Below are 22,283 nucleotides of genomic sequence, written 5' to 3'. Positions count from 1 at the left end.
AATGGGGTGATGGACGTTTGGGAGAGTCCATGATCAAGCTCTGAGATTCCATAAATTTAGGGTCAGGTTTGATGTCTCAGCAAATTCAATGGCTCTGACAAGCCAGAGCTGCTTGGGAGCAGAAATCCTGAATAAATGGGTGAAGACAGCCAACAAAGAACAAGAAAATGGGGCTTGGCAGATAAAAAGAATCAGACAAGACACCAGGTGGTGGGGGTGGGGAGAGAGAGAGAGAGGAATCCCCAATACTAGAGCCTTTAAGAACACTGGTGATTTGTTTTTGGGAGGGAGAGGGAGAAGGAGAAGGAGGCTCCTCGCTGAGCAGGGAGCCCAACAGGGGGCTCGATCCCAGGGCCCTGAGATCATGACCTGAGCTGAAGGCAGACACTTCACCCACTGAGCCCCCCAGACGCCCCCCCTTATCTCATTTATACACCTGGACATTACCCTTTCGGCCAACAGAGCCCTATGGGGTCCACACCAAACCTGTGCATCAGAGCTCAGCCTTCACAATGGAAGGTCCTTGACTGACTTTTGCCACCAGAGATCCTCCGATACAGCGGCTGGCCAGGGCACACCATGGGGATGGCGGGCATGATCTGGCTCTGCATTTGGAAGCCTTACTCCGTTCTAACATGGGATAAGGCTGGCACTTTGAGGATCATCTCCATCTCCATCTCCATCTGCGACCACGCTGGCTGTCCCCCCTCCCCCCACAAGGGCCTGCTGTGCCATTGACCAGCCACACGACCGCAACCGGCTGAATTATCTGCCCAGCTTTCCGGGCCTCTCCCTCCCTCACCAGGGGAAACAGAACCACAGATATTCCATCTCAGAGGCCCGCTGGGAGCATTGCATGAGGTCGTGCGTGAAAGTGGCTAGTAAGGTGGCAGGTAGATCATAAAGGCTCAGCGTGTGTCACTTCCCTGGTCTTTCCCAGCGAGAATTCTCACTTGTGCACAAAGTTTTACAGCGTAGCCCCATAGATGTACTTCCTCTTCCTTATGATTACCTTAGCCTATCTCAGTATTATTATTATCCTTATTATTTTCTTCTCTCTAGCTTGCTTCATTGTAAGAATACAGTGTATAATACAGATTATGTAGAAAGTATGTGTTAATTGACTTAATTGGTGAGGCTTTCAGGTCAACAGTAGGCTATTCGTGGTTAAGTCTGGGGGGAGTCGGGCACCTGGGTGGCTCAGCAGTTGAGCATCTGCCTTCGGCTCAGGGTGTGATCCCTGGGTCCTGGGATTGAGTCCCATATGGGCTCCCTGCAGGGAGCCTGCTTCTCCCTCTGCCTGTGTCTCTGCCTCTCTCTCTGGGTCTCTTGTGAATAAATAAATAAAATCTTAAAAAAAAAGTCTGGGGGAGTCAAGAGATATATGTAGATTTTTGGGTCTGTGGGGTCAATGCCCCCAATCCCTGTGTTGTTCAAGAGCCAACTATACAAAGAAAGGCCATGTTGCTTGCAAAATGTCTTGTAATAATGTTTTCATTTTCAGTGGGGAAACCACCCTTCCCCAATCTGTCCACCAAAAGCACCCCACCTCTCCCACCCTAGGATGGGCACATGGTCTAGGCCTGGGTGATCAGACACAGGGTGGTGATTTCAGTAAGGTCATGTGGCCCTGCAGATGTCAGCACCTTAGTTTGAACTATTGGGAAAGAGTAATCTCTATTTAGGTTTCAAGCAGGTAGGGTGTGAGCCTGGAGCTGTTGGTGTCTATCTTGTCCTGATGAAGGGGTGAGTCTGTTGAGAGTGAAGCTCACCAGTGGAATATGCTTCTGAGAGATGGAAAAAACAAACAAAAAAAACAAAAAAAACCCACACACGCACACCAGAAACAAGCAAAAAGACTGAATCCTGGTGGCATGGCACCATTTGGTTGCCTGGATCTAGCCATGCCTGAAATAGGATTTCCAGTTACTTAGATGAGTAGATGTTTGAGTTGACTTTATGCCACATGTAACCCCCAAAGTCATTACTGGACTCTCAAGGATTCAAAGTAGTAATGAGGGTGAGAGGCCCAGGACAACCAGGGTGGCTCACTTTGGCTCTTGTGTCTCCACCAGCCTGTCAATTATTCTCAAGTCGGAGAAGACCGTCTGATTTCAGGAAGAGTGAGGGAGGCCGAGTGGCTGCTGGTGGGGCTCTTCCTGGCTCAGGAGACCATATCTGCCTGGTTGCTGCTAGGTGGCTGCCCTGGGGTCCATCCTCCTGCTCTGGACCCGGTCTGCCATGCTGATGGGCTGCTCCTCCTCCAGGGCTCCAGGCCTGGTGTTTCTGATCCTCCATCCTCAGCCCTGCCCCTCGCAGCCAACTCCTCTGCTGATGACACTGAGCACATTTGCTCTGGGATATTCTGGAGGCCATAGGTGAACCCTGGAGGGCTTTGTTTTGGTGTCTGAAATCCCCACTAGCAATTTTGGAACAAGTAGGGCCCTTTGATTAGATGCTACTGAATCCTCTGATGACACACAGAGCTAGTAGTTGTTGGGCTCAGGAAGCAAGCACACCTCCAGGGATGCTTGTGCTTCCTTGATAGATTGGCCTCTTTCCCTCTGGGTCTTGACTTTCCCCAGGGGCCTCACAGATGTCTTCTGGGCAGTGGCTGGCAAGGAAGATCCTTGGCTTGTAGCGCTAGTGTTCTGGTCTGTGTTTGGGTCAACATGTGGCATTCTCCCTGTGTGTCTGTCTTCACACGGCTTTCATCTTTTTTTTTTTTAATTATTTATTTATTCATAAGAGACCCAGAGAGAGAGGCAGAGACACAGGCAGAGGGAGAAGCAGGCTTCCTAGGGGGAGCCTGATGCAGGACTCGATCCCAGGACCCCGGGGTCATGCTCTGAGCCGAAGGCAGATGTTTAACCACTGAGCCACCCAGGCACCTCGGCTGTCGTCTTATAAGGACAAATGTCATGTTGATTTAGGAGTCTGGCCTACCCAAATGTGACCTCATGTTAATTAGGTACATCTGCAATGACCCTATTTTCAAGCAAGGTCACGTTTCTAAGGTGCTAGGACTGGAGAGGAGGGTAGGGGTATTGGGTTAGGGCTTCAGTATGTATTTTATGGGGAACCACAGATCTCCCTACAACATGGGTATCATAGAGCGGCAGGGTGGGGGGTGTTTCACGGAGGTGTCCAGGGTAAAGGGAGGCCAGCAAGAGATGATGACGCACCCAGGGCTTCATGAGCCAGGACCCGTGAACGCCCTGAGATCCAAGGGATCAGGAAAAGGAGCAGCTCCAGAGTGTAACCCAAGGGGACCCTCTCAAGGGGTGGGGGTTGCATAAGTGACCTGGGTGGGGGTGTGAGGACCTGGGGGCCTTAATACGGCAGCCTCATCCCTTCCTGCCAGCTCACCTCCCACGGTGGAGACCCATCAGTAGCCACAACGACAGGGCCGGGGCTGCTGTCCACAAAGGTGGCCTCCTGGAGCGTGGACAGGGAGAGGGGCCAGGTCTGGAGGCTGTCGCCCCCCCCCCCCCACGTGTCTCTCCTGTGCTGTCTTCCTGCAGCCACATTTTGCGTGGCCCCCATAAGTGGCCACTTAAGTCTAAGTGACGCACCCTCAAAGTTTCCTGTGCTCCCAGAAGCGCCCAAATGTCAAGAGTGCTTCCCAGGGTATGTGGTCGCTTATTGTCTCCGCTTACTTTTTTTTTTTTTTAAAGATGTTATTTATTTATTCACGAGAGACACAGAGAGAGGAAGAGACAGGTAGAGGGAGGTGCAGGCTCCCTGCGGGCAGCCCGATGCGGGACTCGATCCCAGGACCCCGGGGTCACGCCCTGAGCCGAAGGCAGATGCTCAACACCTGAGCCCCCCAGGCGCCCCTCTCTCTGCTTCCTTATGCTTCTCTGCTTTTCCTTATTTTTAACATTTGGTCGACACTGGCTGGGGGCGGGGGGCGCCCAGGAAGCCGCCTCCCCCTCTCCTAGCATGGATTGCTGAGGGCTGCCTCCCGCCCCGCAGTGTCCCTCTGTGGTCTGGGATGGTCACTGGCTTCCGTGAAGTCCGAGCAGGGTCCCGGGGTGGGCGGTGTGCTCGCTGGAGACTGGGAACTGCGTGGGATTTTGCGGGATTACACCTGTGCGGGGCGGGGACTCCGCGGCAAGCACCTGGAGGATCGGCTCGGGCCCACAGTGACACCTGGTGGCCACTCCGCATAGCGCACGGCACTTGCCCCACTCCGCAGCTTACTACAATTGTTTCCCCTCTGGCGGAGAGATACCCCATCGCCAGAGGGCAGCAGGGCCCGCGTGGACTCAGGGGCATCTGAAAGGGAATCGGGGGCGTCCAGCCAGAGGGAGACCAAAGTACAGAGACAGGAAATTCAACTTTAGATCATCTGGGGTGCCCCCAGCCAGTCCTCCTACAGGGCCCTGACCTCATCGTCTGCAGGGCAACCAGTGGGCAGGGGGACATCGGAGCAGACCCACCACACAGGAGGTCCTTCTTCCTGCCTCATCAATCCACATGGCTTCTCTGGGGGAGTCCCAGGGTCTAAGGTCTGACCCCCGCTTTGGAGTCTTCGTGGCTCTGTGTGGTGTAGATGCTCCCTCCCTGTCCATCACGTCCTCACCTGCCATCTCCGTAGAACTCACTTAAAAGGAGGCAGAGCCCTGAAGGGAGCAGGTCAGGACCTGAAGCCTGGGTCTGGGTGGTGGCCAAGCTTGGCTGGGGGCGCAGCCCCGATGCATCCCAGCACTGGCTGCCTGTGGCCCTGGCTCCCGCGCTTCCTGTCCTGAAGCTGCATCTCTGTCTCTGTCTCTGACCACAAGTCGGCTTTCAAGCATTTTCCTGCCCCCGCGCCCCACCTGCAAGTGCCCACTGTCCCCCCCCCCGCCCCAAGGACAGAAGACTGACTCTTGGCCTGCCCTGCCTGCTGCTTCGCTGACCCTCCTAAATTCTGACACCACATCCTGATCATCAACCTTACAGGGTGGCCTGGGTTCCACGGTGATCACGCGACTCTGGGCATTTTACTTTGTAGATTCTGGTTTAAACACAATTGTAAGGGTGCCTGGCGGGCTCAGGAGTTGAGCATCTGCCTTCAGCTCAGGGCATGATCCCAGGATCCTGGGATCGAGTCCCATGTCGGGCTCCCTACATGGAGCCTGCTTCTCCCTCTGCCTGTGTCTCTGCCTCTCTCCCTGTGTCTCTGATGAATAAATAAAATCTTAAAAAAAAACCCACCTGCTTATGTGTACAATTTATATGTTAATTTTGTAAATGGCTTGGATCTGGGGTGAGGGGACACTTGGGCCTTCTTTCATCTCTAAATATTAGAAAAGTTTGCATCAGGAGTTACAATATTACTGCAAAAAAAAAGTACCCTATATTTTCCAACATCCCAAGGATCATGAACTGTTTTGTGTAATAAAAACGAGTTAGGGAGGTGCCTGCTAAGAAACAGAATGACGGTTTTAAATGAGTTTTGCTTTGCAAATGCACAAAAAGGCTGCAATGAGGTAGATACCCCTGGCGTGCCTCAGAATCAACTCAGAAGTGTTTTAAAAACAGCTGTGCCCGGGCCCTGCTCCGACCAGTTAACTCCAGGAAAGAGGCAGGTTCGAATGTGCTGCCAGGAGCGAACGTCACAGCACCGCTGTGCTGCTGACCCGGGGGCCGCTAGCCACGTGAGGCTGTTTAAAATTCACAGTGGCTCGAACGAGATATAATTCAGAATCCAGTCTCTCTGGCGCACAGGCCACATTTCTAGAGGTCAACAGGCACCTGTGGCTAGCAGCTGCCCTCGCGGACAATGCAGGTTCTAGAACATTTGCACCGTCACAGAGAGTTCTGTTTGGCAGGGCTGCCCAAGCGGGTTGCCAAGTCCTGCTCCTGTTGCTGGGGGCTGACCCCAGTGTGGTGTGAGTGTGGTATAAAGTGGAGGTGGTTTTTTTTCTAAGTTTCTGAGCGGGCTGATGACTGAAGTGCGTGTATGCACATGTGTGTGTATGTGTGCATGCATGTGAGCACATGCGTGTGTGTGCATGTCTGTGTGCGTGCATGTGTATGCACGTGTGTACATGTGCATGTGTGCATACAAGTGTGTGCATGCACGTGTGTGTGTCTATGCGGGGTTGGACCCATTATGGTACCTGTTTTTCTTCTGCTCTGTGTCACCCTACAGAGTCAAGAAGCTTCTGGATGCGTGTCCTGGAAATGTCCAGTGGGAGGCACCCAGGGCCCTTGCAGAGACCGGGCTGGTATTGGGGCATCTCCCATAGGCAGCAGTAGGTCAGGGACGTGGCTTATGCTGGGCCCCAGAGTTAGAGGACAGAGGACCTGCACCTTGCCAGAAAGCCTTTATTCCCCTCGAGTTGACCCACGTGGCCCCCAGCACCTAGCCCTCCTCTGGGACATTGAGTTTCTCCTTCACGCCACAGGCCACCACGGCGAAAAAGAACTCTGGGAAGAAGGTGCGGATGTACACGGCGGCTTTGGGGATGGGGTTGGCCATGAAGACCTCCTGCTTCTTCCGTCTCACGGTGCGCATCACCTCCTCGGCCACGTCCACAGGGTGCACCCCATAGGTCAGCTTCCTGAAAAAGACTAAAAAGCCCCCAGGAGGGGCAGGGGTTATAGCCTCTGGGTGCCCTAAGACTGGGAAGGGGGATCTGGTCTGGAGTCATGGGCTTCCAGGGACCTTGAGAACCCAGGGGACACTCTTCACCACCCCCTGTGACTCAGTTTCTTCATCCGTGAAGTGGACATAGTTTCCTGCCCTATTAATTTTGGGGTGGGGATGGGTTGTGAGCAGTTGCAAGCAGGAGAAAGAGCTCAAGCCAGAAGGTGCCAGATGAATTAAGGAGCTATGTTTACAGCTGTCGTGAAGCTGCAACCTCCTGCCCACATCTTGGTCCATCTCGCCTCCCTGCTGTAGACAGGGCCTCGAGCAGGGTACAGCAGCCCCCTGTTCAGAGCCTTCTGGAACAGCAGTAGTAATCTGGTGCATCTATAGAGCGCTTGCTGTGTGCCTGGCGAGGCAGAAACTATAGTCATTCCTCACTGCCTAAAGAGAAACTGAGGCACAGAGCTCACAACGAATTGCCTGTGTTGGAACACTGAGCATCCAACCGAGGCCGGCTTCAAGTATAGGGAAGCCGGTGCCAGACTCTCAGCATCTACTTGGAGCTGCCTCCCAGGGAAAAGTGGGGGGCAGGGGTAGGAAGGTCTGGAAGATCAGATCTGGCTGTTCCTCACGGGAAACTGAGACCCCAGGACAGGCAGTGACGCAGCCAAGGTCACAGAGCCTGTGAGTGACGGAGCCCAGCCGGGCCTTGGTCTGCTGGATGCGGGTTAGGATTCCCCGCTCCCCCGGTGCCTGGGGACTGCAGTTTGGGGGGCCCCTCCCTGCTGTTGGCCAGGTGGGGGGCCACCCCCAGTCTCAGGCTTCAGGAAGCAGCCCCCAGGCTGCCCGCTTCCTGCACCTCCAGCCTCCCTGGGAAAGCTCACATTTCCAGATGGAGGCCTCCCAGTTTCCTTGGCCCGGATCAATGTGGTACGACCTGATGAACGTGGGGCTCACGGTGCTGACAACCACGTCGTATTCCTCTACCTCGGCTCGGAGGCAGTCGAAGAAGCCCAGTGCGGCGTGTTTGGAGGCAGCGTCTGGAGGCAACAGCCGGGGGTCGGTGGGGGGCCCGGCCCTGCACCCCGGCAGGAGCACTGCCACAGAGGCCTGTGCACACGCTCCCACCAGCTCAGCTGGAAGAGGACTCTCGTCGCCCAGCCCTGCCCCCACTCCGCAGAGGAGGACACGGAGCCCTGGGGTAGTGGTGGATCGAGGCACAGCTGGGGTCTGCTTCGGCTCAGCCACCCACCTGTCCACTGCGGGGCCTTGGGCAAATTGTTTTACCTGTCTGAGGCTCAGTTTTCTTTCTTTCTTTTTTAAAGATTTTATTCATTTTATTCATGAGAGAGGCACATACACAGAGGCAGAGACACAGGCAGAGGGGAAGCAGGCTCCCTGCAGGGGCCCAACGTGGGACTGGATCCCAGGACCCTGGGGTCATCCCCTAAGCCGAAGGCAGATGCTCAACCACTGAGCCACACAGGCGCCCTGAGGCTCAGTTTTCTTATATATAAAATGGGGATAATATCCCCCTTGGCAGGTGGTGGTAAAGATGGATAGAAGATGCCCGGCCCAGGCATGAGTTCCCATTCCTTTCCAGTAGAGCTGGTACCAAGTGATTTCTCCAGGGTCCCAGGGCCAGCTCGATACCCTGGTGAGCCCTGAGCAGGTCTCCCCTCCTACCTCCTGGCCTTTTTTGCCTGGGGTCCTATCCATCTGAGCTGCTCACCAAATTCACTGCAAATGGATGAAGTCATCGGTTGGGAAAACAAGAATCTTTTCGAGGATTTCAAAAAGAGTGGACATTCCTTAGAGCTTGAGAGTGGGTGGGGGAGTTAGAGCCACCACTGGGGTATGATGAACCCTAACTTCCTTCCCATTTCAGGGGTGTCAGTCTGGGAGGGATTGATGGTGTGCAGCCAGGGCAGGCCCTGACCGCCTGTGGGGACGTGAGCCTCTGGGGCTGAGGAACGCAGAGTCCCATGGGTGCTCAGAAGTAGGAACTGAAGGGATGAAAGAAAAACCAATAGACCAGCTCACCTGTGGAAGCCACCCCCACCCCATAACCGCATGCCTAGTGCTAGACATGGCCTCACCTGTCTTATAAGACATAGACATAATGTTTCTGTCATAACAACTTACAAGCTGTCCGGAATGGGATTCCAAGCTTCCCTTGGATGTTATTCACTAACACAATCTGGCCTGTCCTCCGGGAGATCATGTCGGGAAGCAAGGCTGGAAAGCATAGGACAGTGGGTCACGGTTACACGTTGCAGACCGAGCAGGCAGACAGCCTGCTCCAGACCCCCTTCATCATGCAGGACCCCTCTACCTCCCTGGAAATCTGATTACAGCAGGACAGGTGGACAGGAACAGGGACACCCCTACTCCCGTGTTTCCCAGGAGCAGGCTGGACCCCATTACTGGTGATTTCAGGGTGGTTTTCTGCGACACCCTACCCCCACCCCCCACCCCGTGTACAGAAGTGACAGGGATCTCAGTGGTGAGATAGGTCCTAGATCATCCCATTCCGATTCCCCTCTCTGGGTCCTTATGTGTCTTTAACACCTCTCTTGAAGGCGTGAATCTTTTAACCGAGAGAGGAAAGGCCCCAGCCCTGCATCTTGGGAGAAACTGCTACTTTGTTCTATTGTCAAGGACCTTCTATTTATTGAGAGGGAGAAGGGTTTTTAATTTATGGCAATGTGATAAAGATTTCCCCTAAAAATGAATGACTTTGGAAATACAGAAATTTAGAGAATGGAATAAATCACAGTACATGCAGGTGGAATGGAGATACGACAAAAAAAATCAAAGAATGACTTTGACGTTGAGCCCCTGCCTGTTACAGATGGGCAAACCAAGGCCCAGAGCTAGTGACTCTAGCAAGAGTCTCTTAGCAAGTTGGAGATCCCAACCAGGAAGGTGAACAAGCCCTGGCTTTCCCCTGCTATCCCCTGCATCCCTCATTTGGATGCTGATGAACCCTGAAGGCTGCCTGATGTGCCTTAGAGGAAACCATTATCTCTGGGGCATCATTTCAGAAGCTCTGGAAAGTCATCTTTCTGCTTCAGATACCTATCCCTTCCACTGTCCTGCTGCCCCAAACCTCACTATCCTGGAGATTGTGGCTGTTTACAAGGCAGCTCTAAGACTATGCTTCCAGGGTTCCTCACATTTGAAGCTCAGAAGTTCTCCAGGTATATATATCTCCTCCCTTTTGGGGTTCTGCTTTGACAAACTTTTGCGGGGGGGTGGGTAGCTTCAACTCTCAATTCCATTCCCTGTCATCTCCAGCCCCACCTCCCAGGTTCTAGACCTGCATTTGAACTTAGCGGTGGGGTCTTTCCACATAAGAGCTGCCATTTTACCCTTTTTTACCCATTCTGCTCTCCCTGATCCTGCAAAGGGAAGGACACTACACTGGGCCTCTTGTAGTTTGGGGATGAATCCTTTTCCTCTTTATTTCTGAGGACAGAATCTCTATCCTTGACCAACTGACATGGGTGGGAACAGATCAAAGGCCATGTCGATATATCAAAATGTATGTGAAACATGAAGACAATGGTCCAATATATGGGATGGGATTGGAGGGGAAGCCATGGAAATGAGTAGGAAGAGGGGATAAAGGGCAGGGCTTGGGTGGGAAGGAAGGCATCCCAAAGAGGGAGGCTGGAATATACTAGCAAGATACTTTCAAAGTCCCTTTTTTCTTATTAACATTTATAACCGGAATGTTGAAAGCTTTCACCAAATAAATAGGAATATTCCCGAGGGGGACTGGAGACTGCATCCAGAATTGGGTGACTGTCTGATCATGTAACATAGCCCTCTCTAGCAGCTGGTGGCCCAGAAATCTGCAGGAAGGTCAAACTCACGAGACCTTTGGTCAGCGTGATAGGCCCAAAGTAATTGGCATCCATGATCTTCTTGTCGAGCTCTAGAGAAATCTTATGGGCAGGCCCCTTGACCTTCATGCTGGCGTTGTTGATGAGGATGTCCACACAGCCGTAACAGTCGAGGACCTCTTTGGCCACGTCCTGGACACAGCTGATGTCCGAGAGGTCCAAGAGGACCAGCTTTGGGGTAAATGTCTGCTGAACCAATGAGAGAGTCAAGATTGTGTGTGGGAAGACCTCTCTGTCACAGATCCTGGGGGCCCTCAATCTGAGAGCCACCCCTTTTTGGAATTCAGAATTCATGGAACGACTTCAAGATAGAGATGAAGATGAAAAAGTGGAAATGGTTCTGGGAGGAAGGAAGCGGATGGGGAGTCCATTCGTGGTACCACAGCTACCCCAGGAATCCAAACATGCAAAAATGCAGTAATAAGTCTGAACTGTCGGCCAAAGGGGCCAGAATTGATCAATCCAGATGAAAATCACCCTTTACAGGGGAGGCCGAGCATGGATTCCAACGGTGATGTTATGAAGTATTTATGAGCTCCTTTTTGTAAATGGCTTTCCAAACAGGCCTAGGAGCCCCAGGGGAATCCTTCACTATGCTCTGTAGCCACATTTTGTTTTTTGACCAAAACCGTACCGTCCAAAATATCAGAAAGGGAGACAGAACATAAAGACTTCTAACTCTGGGAAACAAACTAGGGGTGGTGGAAGAGGAGGAGGGCAGGGGGTGGGGGTGAATGGGTGACGGCCACTGAGGGGGGCACTTGACGGGATGAGCACTGGGTGTTATTCTGTATGTTGGCAAATTGAACACCAATAAAAAATAAATTTATTATTAAAAAAAATCGTACCCTCCACACAATATTTTTGGAGCACCATCTATGTGCCAGGCATTGTGTTCAGTCCTAAATATTCAATTGCCATTGAGACTCTCATGGTCTAGAGCAGGGAACAGGTTGGAAAAGTCATGATACCACGTGATAAATGCAATTCCAGTGTTTGACAAACATTAGTCCTGATAAGAGGGTTCCCTGGTCAAAGTGTTTAGGAAACACAGACTCTTACACATCCTTCTTGGGGATACACAATACACATGAGTATATCAAAGGCTCTGAAAAGTCCTGCAGTAAAGGAACCCACCAGACAAGTTTGGCTATCCTCAGTATTTCCCACACAATTGACCTCAGAACCTCGTTTTAAATGATTACCTGATAACATCCCCCCAAAACATAACCTGAATGCTGAGTTGTCCCATCTGTTCCATCTTCTCAAATACCAGACTTCGTTGTGAATTATTTTGGGCTGTTTCCAAAAACTAATTCAACAACATCAAGGGAGAATTAAACACAACAAAACCAAAATGTCAAGAGAGCTCCAAAGGCAATTCTCTAAACAAGGCTCCAGAAACGCTTTGAAACCTGCCACCTCCAGGAAAACGTTCACCTCCCAGTGACTTCATCGAAAGTGACTTTGCTTCCCTGACTTGTTTGAAGGGAATATCATTTGAGGGATGATTTTATTTTAAATATTTTATTTTTAAGTAATCTCTCCACCCAACGTGGGGCTCAAACTCACAACCCCAAGATCAAGAGTCGCACGCTCCACCAACTGAGCCAGCCAGGCGCCCCTGATATATTACTTTTTAAAAATCAGCCGTAAGGGCTTATAATCATGCCCGTACCTGTGCCATGCGCTAGTGTCTGGATCTGCTTTGGCTCTGACCTAAATACACAGGGGGTGGGGAGGGTGAGTTGCCAGGGAACAAGTTCCTGGCATGGAGATTGGTCAAGATAAGCCAGCCCTTGCCTGTGTCAAGATGAGTGAGAGCCCTGCCTCCCATTCCCCCAAAGCAAGCACCAAATCTCACCCATGTAGCCCAAGTGCTGCTAAGGGTGCCCAGGAGCTCCCCCAGCCACCTGCCAGGAGGTCTTACCTTGCTGGGGTCGGCCACACTGATGAGGGCGTCATACAGGATCTGTAGCGTCTCCCAGTTCTTCCCACACAGCACCAGCCTTGCCCCACCAGTATGGAACACCCGCGCGCACTCTGTGGGGAGAAGGAGAGAGGGCGGGGTGCACCATGGGGATGGAGCCCCGGATGATGAGCCTCCATCATACGAATTCAAGATTTAAAAGAACTCAAAAGTCCTAGGGCCACAGGGTCCCTACTTAGAGGTCATTTCATTCAACCTCCTCCCGGGGCTTGAACTTTTTTTTGTCATTTCCAGCCTCCGCGTGGTTACCTCCCATGAAGGGGATCAGGGTGGAGAGACATGGCCCTTCCTTCCTGGGATGGTTCTGATTATTAGGATATTCTTCCTTAAGCTGGACAGAGAGATGATCCTGACCCTAGCCCTCCAGGATCAAAGCCCTCGATATATCTTAATCTAAAGATATAGGAATCAGCCGTCGTGGATTTTTTCCTAATGTCACCCGTTTCCTGCACATTTTCTCTGTGGGCAGATACTCCATCCAGGGTTATTTTTATTTAAAAAGGAAAAAACAATAATTCTGCTTTGTGTCTAGTTAATTTTATTCTGAACCAAATTCCTGACTCACCCAACATGGGGCTTTCTCAACGGGGCAAAGGTCGGTAGACACCCAGTAGTCTCCTGTAGCAATAATACTGATATTTAAGAACAATAAAAGCTAATATATTTTGAGTGTTTACTTGTTCTAGGGACTGTTGAAAGAGTTTTGCATATATTAGATCATTTAATTCCCATGGTGACCACATGAGGCCGTGTCGTGGGTGGGTTTCCCAGAAGCAGAATTAGAGGCAGGGACTCAGGCAGCCAGGTTTTATTGAGGGAATGCTCTTTAGAGAAAATCCATCTGGGAGTAAGGTCTCAGGGAAAATCTAGGTGTGGGTGGATCCAAGGAAGGTTCTGGATTATAAACTCAAATGCCGAGGTGTCCCACCTGGAGGTAAGAGGACCAGCCTTTTATTCACTTATGTCTACTGACTGTGGGTACAACAGGTGTGTGACTCCTGAGGAGGCAATGTCCACTGGTAGGGGGCCAAATGGGATGTGATCAGCAGGCATTGTGGGCAGGGGGTTGTAATATGAGGGGAGAGCAGTTGAGATGCTGGACCCTGTGGTCTCAGATAGGAGCAGGGGTGGGGTACAGATGGGAGGTCCCAGTGAGGTCTGGGTGTAATGTGTGTGATGAGAGCAGGGAGGAGGGAGGATGTGGACAGTTCTGCTGACCAAAAGAAACCAAAACCAAGAAATAAAGGTGTTAAAAATGTCACCTTGAGTTGTTGGGACCACAGGGCAGGGACGATTTCTCTAAATATGGATGCTTTGTTGAGAAAGAGGGTGTCCATGACCATTCTGGATGGTGGAAATCAATGAAGATGTTAATCCATCTCCAAGTGAATTTGATGCAGTAAATCAAGATCCCAACATGTCTTGGAAAGGGATGGAAAGATCCTAAACTTTACTTGGAATAGTTTACAAACCTTATTTGGAAGAATAAATGCATAAGAAAAGCAATGAACAGTTTGATGAACAAAAATAGGAATGGACCAAACATCAGTTATTAAAATACATGATAAAGCCACAGAAATTAAAGCAGCCTGTTTGTGGCTCAAGTATGGATAGAAATACCGATTTAAAATAGAGCCAAGAATTCATAGGAGTTTGGTGTATTTTAAAGTTAGCAGGATGAATCAATGGGTAAAGAACATACTACTGAAAAAGTGGAATTTTAAAAATAATGAAATAAAATGTGGTATTTGAACTCCTAACTAACTATTGGGGAGAATGTGATACACTAAAATATATTAAACAGTTAAATGTCAAAACAGAGCCATAAAAGAACTAGAAGAAAGGAGAAATGACTTGCTTTAGAGAAAGATCTTAGAAGCCTGACCTCAAAGGAAAAAAGTCATAACAGAAAAGATCTGTAGATTTTCTTATCCTTAAAAGAATCCTTTCCTTACAGCAGAAAACAGGAATGAAAATTAAGACCAAGACAACTTGAGGAAGTGTATTTATTTTTATTATTTTTAAAGATTTTTATTTACTTTAGAGAGAGAGAGAGCACGAGTGCAAGTAGGGGTGGGGCAGAGGGAAAGAGAGAGACAGAGAGAGAGAGAGAGAGAGAGAGAGAGAGAGAGAGAGAATGTAAAGCAGACTCCATGCTAAGCACAGAGCCTGTTGCAGGGCTGAATCCCAGGACCCTGAGATCATGACCTGAGCTAAAATCAAGAGTCAGACATCTAACCAAGTGAGCCACCCAGGCGCCCTGAGGAAATCTACTTAAAATATATATGTCAGGGGGCACCTGGGTGGCTCAGTGGTTGAGTGTCTGCCTTCTGCTTAGGTTGTGGTCCCAGGATCCTGGGATCGAGTCCCACATGGGGCTCCCCGCAGGGAGCCTGCTTCTCCTTCTGCCTGTGTCTCTGCCTTTCTCTGTGTGTCTCTCATGAATAAATGAATAAAATCTTTTTAAAAAATAAAATAAAATACATATGTCACAAAAGGGCTAATTTACTTGATCTACAAAGACCTGTTATAAATCAATAAGAAAGCCAAACGAAGACCCCAGTGAAGAAGTTGGCTAGTGAGATGAGTAAGCAATTCATAAGAGAATCACAAAGAGCTGATTAATATATAGAAGGTGACAGTTTGGTGCCAAGAACAAAGACATGCCGTTTAAAACAGAACGTTCATTCTCATCCATCAGATAATTGAAAACGAAATTCAGGGAGAGTCACACATTCCCTGCTGGTGGCAGTGTAAATTGCCACAATCTTTTGGAAGAAAAATTGGATAGAATCCTTAAAGCTAGATATAGACTTTGACCAGGTTATTTCATTTACGAGGCATTAATTAATTAATTACGAGGCATAATTAATTAAGGAGACAATTAAGAATGTCTGAGTGGACACAGTTATCATGTTGTCTATCTCGGTGCTATTATAACAGTAAAGAGGTGGAGATGGTTATAAATGTCCGATATTACAGGAGGCTGGTCAATCAATGATGGTATTTATTGAATATTTCAAAGCCTTTAAAACTGATGTTGCAGAAATCGGTGTTTCCGTGCCACGCGCTGACTGTGTGTAATGAGATGTTAAATTGCACAGACGCAAGTGTAACAGGGTTTTAAATGGAAAATTTGACCAGCGCACCGAGATCAAACAGATGTAAAATTCTGAAGTGCGCTGCCAACCCCAGATGCGTATTTTCAAAGGAAATCACAAAAACCCTGTTTTATGGAGTTCAATATTGCCTTATCCTCCAAATAGGACACAAATTGGACAAAGAAGAGGAGAGAGAGTGGCCTTTGAAGGAGGATTTGGGGAGAGAATTGAGATGTGGATTTTTGCCCTTTGTCTCCACTGAGACCATTTGAACAGCCTGCTATTGGGTTCCCTGTGGCCATGGAGCCGGGGGACGGGGTCTGAGTCCCACCTGCAAAATCCAACATGAGGAGGGGTGCCGAGGTTTGCACAGAGCAGAGCAGAGGAGGACCTGGCTGTCCCAGGGCATTTGCACTCCAAAGACCCAGCCTCACAAGCTCGATGGAGGAGACATAAGCTGTGGGTTGCGTGGGAGCTGTTTTGAATTCTGCTGAGGTTCTGTCAACAGGGCAGTGGTGTTAGCTAATCAGAACCAACCGCAAAGGCTTAGCTGTTGTTGCAGTGTCCAACCAGAGGGGACTCAAGATCCCAGGAAGGGGCAGAAGGGACCATGGGGCTGGCTAAAGCCAGAAGAGTGTGGATTTCAAGGGCAACTACCCGGCTGATGCATTCGTGGGACCGATCAATGAAAACACACTGCTTTTTACTCTGGGAGGTGCTGCTTTGAGAGCCAGCCCCAGTAACCTTGCTTGTGGCAGATAATAAATGCCCTTTTTTTTGCCATCAACCTTGATTGGATCTTATTAAAACAGAGGGCCCAGGAGAAGTGCCTGCCCTTAAACCCCGGGGGCCGAGAGAGACTTGAGCAAGTGGAGTGTGCAGGCCTCGTGGAAATGGGGGTCAGATGTTCCCAGGGAGGGGCTCTAAAGGACCCGCAGAAGTAGCCGCAGAGAAAGAGCCAGACTTGGTTTTAAACAGATGCCAGGCCATGAGCTTGAAGCCCCATGACAGTGTCAGCCAGATGAGGCTCCCTCCTGCTTTCCTTCTATCCCCTTCTGGCCCCCTGCTCCAGCCCTAGAAGAGTTCGAAAGAGGAACAAACTTTCTGGCCCCTGGGTCTGGGTGAGTAGATGGAAGAGGGCATTAACCTCAATGAAAATCCACACGTTTTCTAATGCATCGGACCAGGTGTCCCAATTTCTAAATCGAAGGATTGATGGTGTGTCAGAGCACCTATCATGCCCAAAGGGTCTTATATAATCTAATAGTGATCAGAAAAGTCATGAGACTATTAGATTGTTTTTAAAAAATTGGGACACAGAGGAAGGGTTTTCTCTGCTGCATGAATTTGAGAGTGGGGTGGGCTGTCCTGCTGCCGCCCTGACTCCTGCTGGCCCAGAACACGGAGCCCATCAGATGGTCACTGCTGACTACATGTATGAGCATTGTAAAGGAAACAGAAAGACGTATTTCCAAGTGGGCAGGGTTCTAGGTGTGTTTTCTGTTCTTTTTACCTGAAAAATCCTTAAAAAAAGATTTTTTATTTATTTGACAGAAAGACAGCACAAGGAGCCCAATGCGGGTCTCAATCCCGGGACCCTGGGGATCAGGACTTGAGCCAAAGGCAGACGCCTAACTGACTGAGCCACCCAGGCACCCCTACCTGAAAATCCTTTTTTTTTTCTTTTTTAAGATTTTATTTATTTATTCATGAGAGACACAGAGAGAGAGAGGCAGAGACACAGGCAGAGGGAGAAGCAGGCTCCCTGAGGGGAGCCCGATGTGGGATTCCATCCCAGGACCCCGGGATCACGCCCTGAGCCAAAGGCAGATGCCCAACCACTGAGCCACCCAGGCTGCCCTGAAAATCCTTTTTAATATATTAGAGTTTATAATGGAATTCACCAAAAGAGACTTCACCTGGAGGTAGAAGGCCAGGCTGTGACTCCAAGCAGTGATATTCTCATGGGGGTACTGGGTTCTCGGCTTGGGTCTGCCCCTTGGTCCGTGCCCCGACCACCAGAAAGGAGCATGCGGGGGTGTCTCGTCACCCACTCATCCTCTACATCTACACACTGGGCGCAGGGGCTGGGGAGGGGCCTGGGAGGCTGGAGCCCAGTGGACGGTGCTACCCCTGCTTCGAGACAGCCAGCCTAAAGTCCCCCTCCCAAATAAGTCCTTCTAGCATATTCAGACGTTCTTGGTCTGATTCTTGATCAGGTCGGCTCAGGAGCCAGGCTCAGTGTATCTCGCGTCAGGCAGCTTGGCACCAAGCTTTTTCTTTTCCACGCAGCACACATAAGTTGAGGTCCGCCTTCCCCAGTTCCTTGCCCCGCACTTGCCACCGCCTGACTTCGGGCGAAAGGATGACCTGGGGCCCCTGTTAAGAGGCCGATGATTGAGAAACAAGCAGCCCAATTTGAGAAACACTTCAAGTTCAAGCACAGGGATGAAGTATTTTGAGAGTCACTCTCGCTGCCGACAAAGTACAAAGTGACCTGATTCCCCATGGGGCCGAGCTGCGTGGGCTCTGGGCAAGGGTCTGGGGTCCTGATCCCTGTCTGATTGCTCCGGAAACCTGAGCTCCCGGCTGGGTTCACTCGGGTCCAAGGGGACGGGTGTGGGATGCGCTGGGGACCGTGTGTGGCCCGTGTCATCGGCGCCTTGCCCCTCACTTTATCCTGCCCCAGACCTGAGGAATGGGGCTGGGTGATCCTGCGATCCCTGCGCTCAGCGGTGGGTTCCAGCGAGGCATTTATTTAAGGCCACCCACGCCCCACTTCTGAATGTTTGGATTTACTTTTTTCTTTCTGCTTTGCATTGTTTTCCCAGATTGGGTCCAGAAGACCCAGCACAACAGAACGGTGATGGGAGTCGTGACCCATACCAGGCCTCAATCCCCTGAAGATGCCACGTTGCCCCTGGGTTGTATTTCTCAGGGACCCGATTGGTGCAGTGTATCACTATGACCGAATGAGACTTTAAAAATAAATTTAAAGAGCTCCTGAAACAAATATACATCTCCCAGCAACAGGGAAGAAGGATGCAGGACTGGACAGCCTTCCAGACAGGCGGGATCTGATCAAGGTTTTGTGGGACATTCCACACAACCACAGCAGGAGGTCACCCTTTCCAGGCACCTGTGGATCGTGCAGAGATGGGCCATATCCTGGGCCATAAAACACACCTCAGCAAATTTAAAAAGAATTGAAATTGTACGGGGACACCTGAGTGGCTCAGTGGGTTAAGCATCTACCTCCAGCTCAGGTCATGATTCCGGGGTCGGGATCGAGCCCTGTGTTGGGGTCCCTGCTCCTCAGGGAGCCTGCCTCTCCATCTCCCTCTGCCCTTCCCCTTGCTTGTGCTCTCTTTCTCATGCTCATGCTCTCTCCAATAAATAAATAAAATCTTAAAAAGAAAAAGAATTGAAATTGTAGAGAATATGTTCTCTGATCATATTGGAATCTGGTCAGAAACCAACGAGGCAAAGAGATGACCACATACATAGCCAAAGGAGTGCCTTTCTTCATAAGATGGCTGCTTTTATTTATTTTTTATTTTTATTTTTTTAAAGATTTTATTTATTTATTCATGAGAGACACAGGCAGAGGGAGAAGCAGGCCCCCCGTAGGAGCCCGATGTGGGACTTGATCCTGGGACTCCAGGACCACGCCCTGGGCTGAAGGCAGCCGCCCAACCCCTGAGCCACCCAGGCGTCCCAGATGGTTGCTTTTAAAGGCATTTATTAAATAAACTTTTTTTGGGGGGAGGGAGTACATAGTCTATGTCAAGCTTTGAGCTAGGTGATGGGACACCAGGGTGAATAAAACACAGGCTGTACCTGGAGGGAGCTCATCTAGCGGACCAACTGAGAAACACAAGCGTACTGCCCGGTGTGAGGAGTGTGGTAACAGTGGAGTGTTTATAGGAGGAACTGTGGGACCCCAGAGGCCAGTTTTCTGGAGACCCTCCGAGAAGAAGAAAGACCCTGCCCTGTCTGTGGCAGAGAAGGCTCCACGAGGAAGGGGGTCTCATGTTGGCAGCTGGTCTGATGCAACAGGGACAGGTTCTGTTGAAAGAACAGGTTTCCCCCAAGGACGGCCTCTGAGTGTCTGTAGGTGAGTGTCTCTGTTCTGTTGGCTCATGGCAACCACTTGCCCCTCTTGTCTCGTGTCTGGTCTGGTTGACAGAAGTGTGTGCCCTAGCTTGTCCTTGTAGAAGTTGAGGTCTGTATCTCTCCTCCCTTTTGAGCCCTGAATCTAATGATGCAGGATGTCCTCCTTGGGAATTGCTCCTGGGACCCATGGAGGGACACAGAGAACCCAGTTCATCTGTTCTGCTTTATTTTCTTATGTCACACGGTGAGCTTGAGTTAATCACCCACTGACATTGATCCTGTCTTCCGAAGCATGTGGATTGGCTCCCATTGGGAGACCCAAGGAATGAAGTTCTTAGAGAATCCCAAACAGGAGGTTACGAATGTTCTCATGATGGCAGCACCACGGAAATGGGTGCCAGCCCTTCCCTGAAGGCACCATGCTCACCTCAATACACAGCACGTAATGGACCCACCGGACACTTGTTGAACGTTTGGCCATGTGGGTTCTACATTCAATTAAAAATAACACAAACCAACACAAAAGGTGCCCCCAAATTATCCTGTAGGTGGCTGCACAACCATCGTTAGGAGAGATAGAATTAGAATCTTAACAAACCTAAGGACACTGCCTGCCCTCATGTCTCCAGGAAAAAAGCCCCCTAAGACTATCTAATTCAAAGGCCACAAACATATGTACCTTCAAGGCCAGGAGGTAAGTGGTTGAACTAATTGGCCTGAGTGCAATACACTAGGGATGAATGGGGTGTGTGGCACACCAGAGTGCACTTGTTCTGCCTAAATGTGTTCAGCATCATTATCACCACTATGCACACTTGAGTGCTTCTACATGCTTTCCATCTATTCCTTCCTTCCTTCCTTCCTTCCTTCCTTCCTTCCTTCCTTCCTTCCTTCCTTCCTTCCTTCCACAACAACACCGTGAGGTAAAGACTACTAGTAATTATCCTCACTTTCCTAGATGGGAAATCCAAAGCAGACAAGTACAGTCACCAGCTAGTAAGTGATGGAGCCCGGAACTCAATCCAGCGCCCAAGTCTGGGCTCATAGTTGGTATGCCGCCCCAGTGAAGGACTTTGCATTTCAACATTTCCAGAACCCGATGAAGGTGAAGCAAATCACATCTGCAGACCCCTTTTGGCTCCAAGGCAGTGAGTTTGCAAGCCCGGCTATGCCAATCCCCTCATGTCTCAGGCGTGGGAGCTACAGCCCCCCAAAGACAAGACACTTGCTGGTTAATGACAGACCCTGCGTTGATCCCCCTCCCGCTGGCAGGTTGGCCAGGTGGCCATCCTGCCACCTCTCGTCCTTCAGGTTGAGAAGCTGGCTTACCCTTGCCCAGTCCTGAGATGGCATCCGTGATCACCACCACTTTGTTCTGCACGGCTGACTTGGACCACAGCCGGGACACCTCTTGGTAGATGAAGAGGAGACCGCTGATTCCCAGGAGCAGCAGAGGCAGCATGAGCACGGCTGTGACTCCCATCTTGTTCTGGGGGAAACAGAGGGAAAATTCTCCGGCTTTGCAAAGAGACTCTGACGGGGACACCTGGCCCCAGGCTACAGGGTGCGTTCACCATGAGCCCATGTATCTTCTCCAGGGAGCCAGGTCTTGTGCAAGCTCCCGGAGGGCTGCTTCTGAGCTAAGCACCCAGCGAGCATGCTAATCCCCAAATGTTCAATGAATAGGAAATTACTCACGGTGTGTCCAAAAGCAAACGGAATCCGGGGCCTGCCCTCCCAGAGGTTAATTACAAATTTAATTAAAATGGGTCTGCATTTTTGGAAGGAAATCCATGTGTTAAGGCCACTTGCTCGGGCCCTAATGACTATTTATAGCTGTCAGTGCACTGAAGGGCTTTTCAGGGTAAATATAGTGTCTATTCTGATATTCAGGGACACATGCTGGCCGGGTCTGATTTCAGAGTTCCTGCCAGGACTTTTAAAGCTCTCTGGCAAGCCTGACTATTGGAGTTTCCTCTGCAGTTCGGGGCTGGGCATTAGGGATCAGGACCTGGGATTTTCAGTGCAAACATCCAGCCATCCATTCCTATAACCCTGGGTCTGGACGCTTCCAGGTAGCTCAGACCCATGTGGCTGCAAGCCATCTGGCCTTCCCTCTCTGGCGGGAACGAAAAGCATAGAAAATTTTTAAGCAGGATGGAACCTGTTGCAGAGTGAACCCCTGGGAATTGTGACATGAGCAGAGTTTGGGGTGTTTCTCCTTAGTCAAGCTGTGTCACTAAGTCAAGCTTAGTCAAGCTGTGTCACACCTGCATGTGCCTTAGCTTCTTTGTCTGTAAAATGAGCCCAACAGTCCCATCTTGCAGGACTCTTGGGAGGACAGACCCAGCATAGATCCAGCTCACAAGAAGATAACTGTTGTCTTCCTGAATGATTAAAAGCATGAAAAATTTATGCACCTGGCTGGTTCTGTTGGTGGAGCATGAAACTCTCGATCTTGGAGTTGTGGGTTCAAGCCCCACATTGGGCATAGAGAATACTTACATATAAAATCTTAAAAAAAAAAAAAAGAATACTGGGGCACCTGGGTGGCTCAATGGTTGAGCATCTGTCTTCAGCTC

At 50.3% G+C, this 22,283-nt stretch overlaps 1 protein-coding gene across 2 annotated transcripts; it reads right to left on the bottom strand.

The window, feature by feature from the left end:
- Positions 1 to 6,300: 6,300 nt before the first annotated feature.
- On the bottom strand, positions 6,301 to 21,530 carry DHRS7C (dehydrogenase/reductase 7C). 2 transcript variants are annotated; one of them, XM_055306151.1, is made up of 7 exons: positions 21,400 to 21,530; positions 21,031 to 21,190; positions 12,425 to 12,537; positions 10,470 to 10,683; positions 8,729 to 8,821; positions 7,468 to 7,623; positions 6,301 to 6,564 (listed from the first exon to the last, which is right to left on the bottom strand). In XM_055306151.1, the coding sequence occupies exons 2-7, from the start codon at positions 21,182 to 21,184 to the stop codon at positions 6,356 to 6,358; spliced, it is 939 nt and encodes a 312-aa protein (XP_055162126.1). In that variant the 5' UTR covers positions 21,185 to 21,190; positions 21,400 to 21,530; the 3' UTR covers positions 6,301 to 6,355. The 2 variants fall into 2 exon arrangements, with proteins under 2 accessions (XP_055162126.1, XP_055162128.1); XM_055306153.1 differs by having other exon boundaries at positions 10,470 to 10,680.
- Between the last annotated feature and the right edge of the window lie 753 nt (positions 21,531 to 22,283).

The sequence above is a fragment of the Nyctereutes procyonoides genome, unplaced genomic scaffold (assembly GCF_905146905.1).
Source record: "Nyctereutes procyonoides isolate TBG_1078 unplaced genomic scaffold, NYPRO_anot_genome, whole genome shotgun sequence".
NCBI classification, from domain to species: domain Eukaryota; kingdom Metazoa; phylum Chordata; class Mammalia; order Carnivora; family Canidae; genus Nyctereutes; species Nyctereutes procyonoides.
The sequence above is the reverse complement of the archived record's forward strand: the minus strand, read 5'-3'. Positions and strand labels throughout refer to the sequence as shown.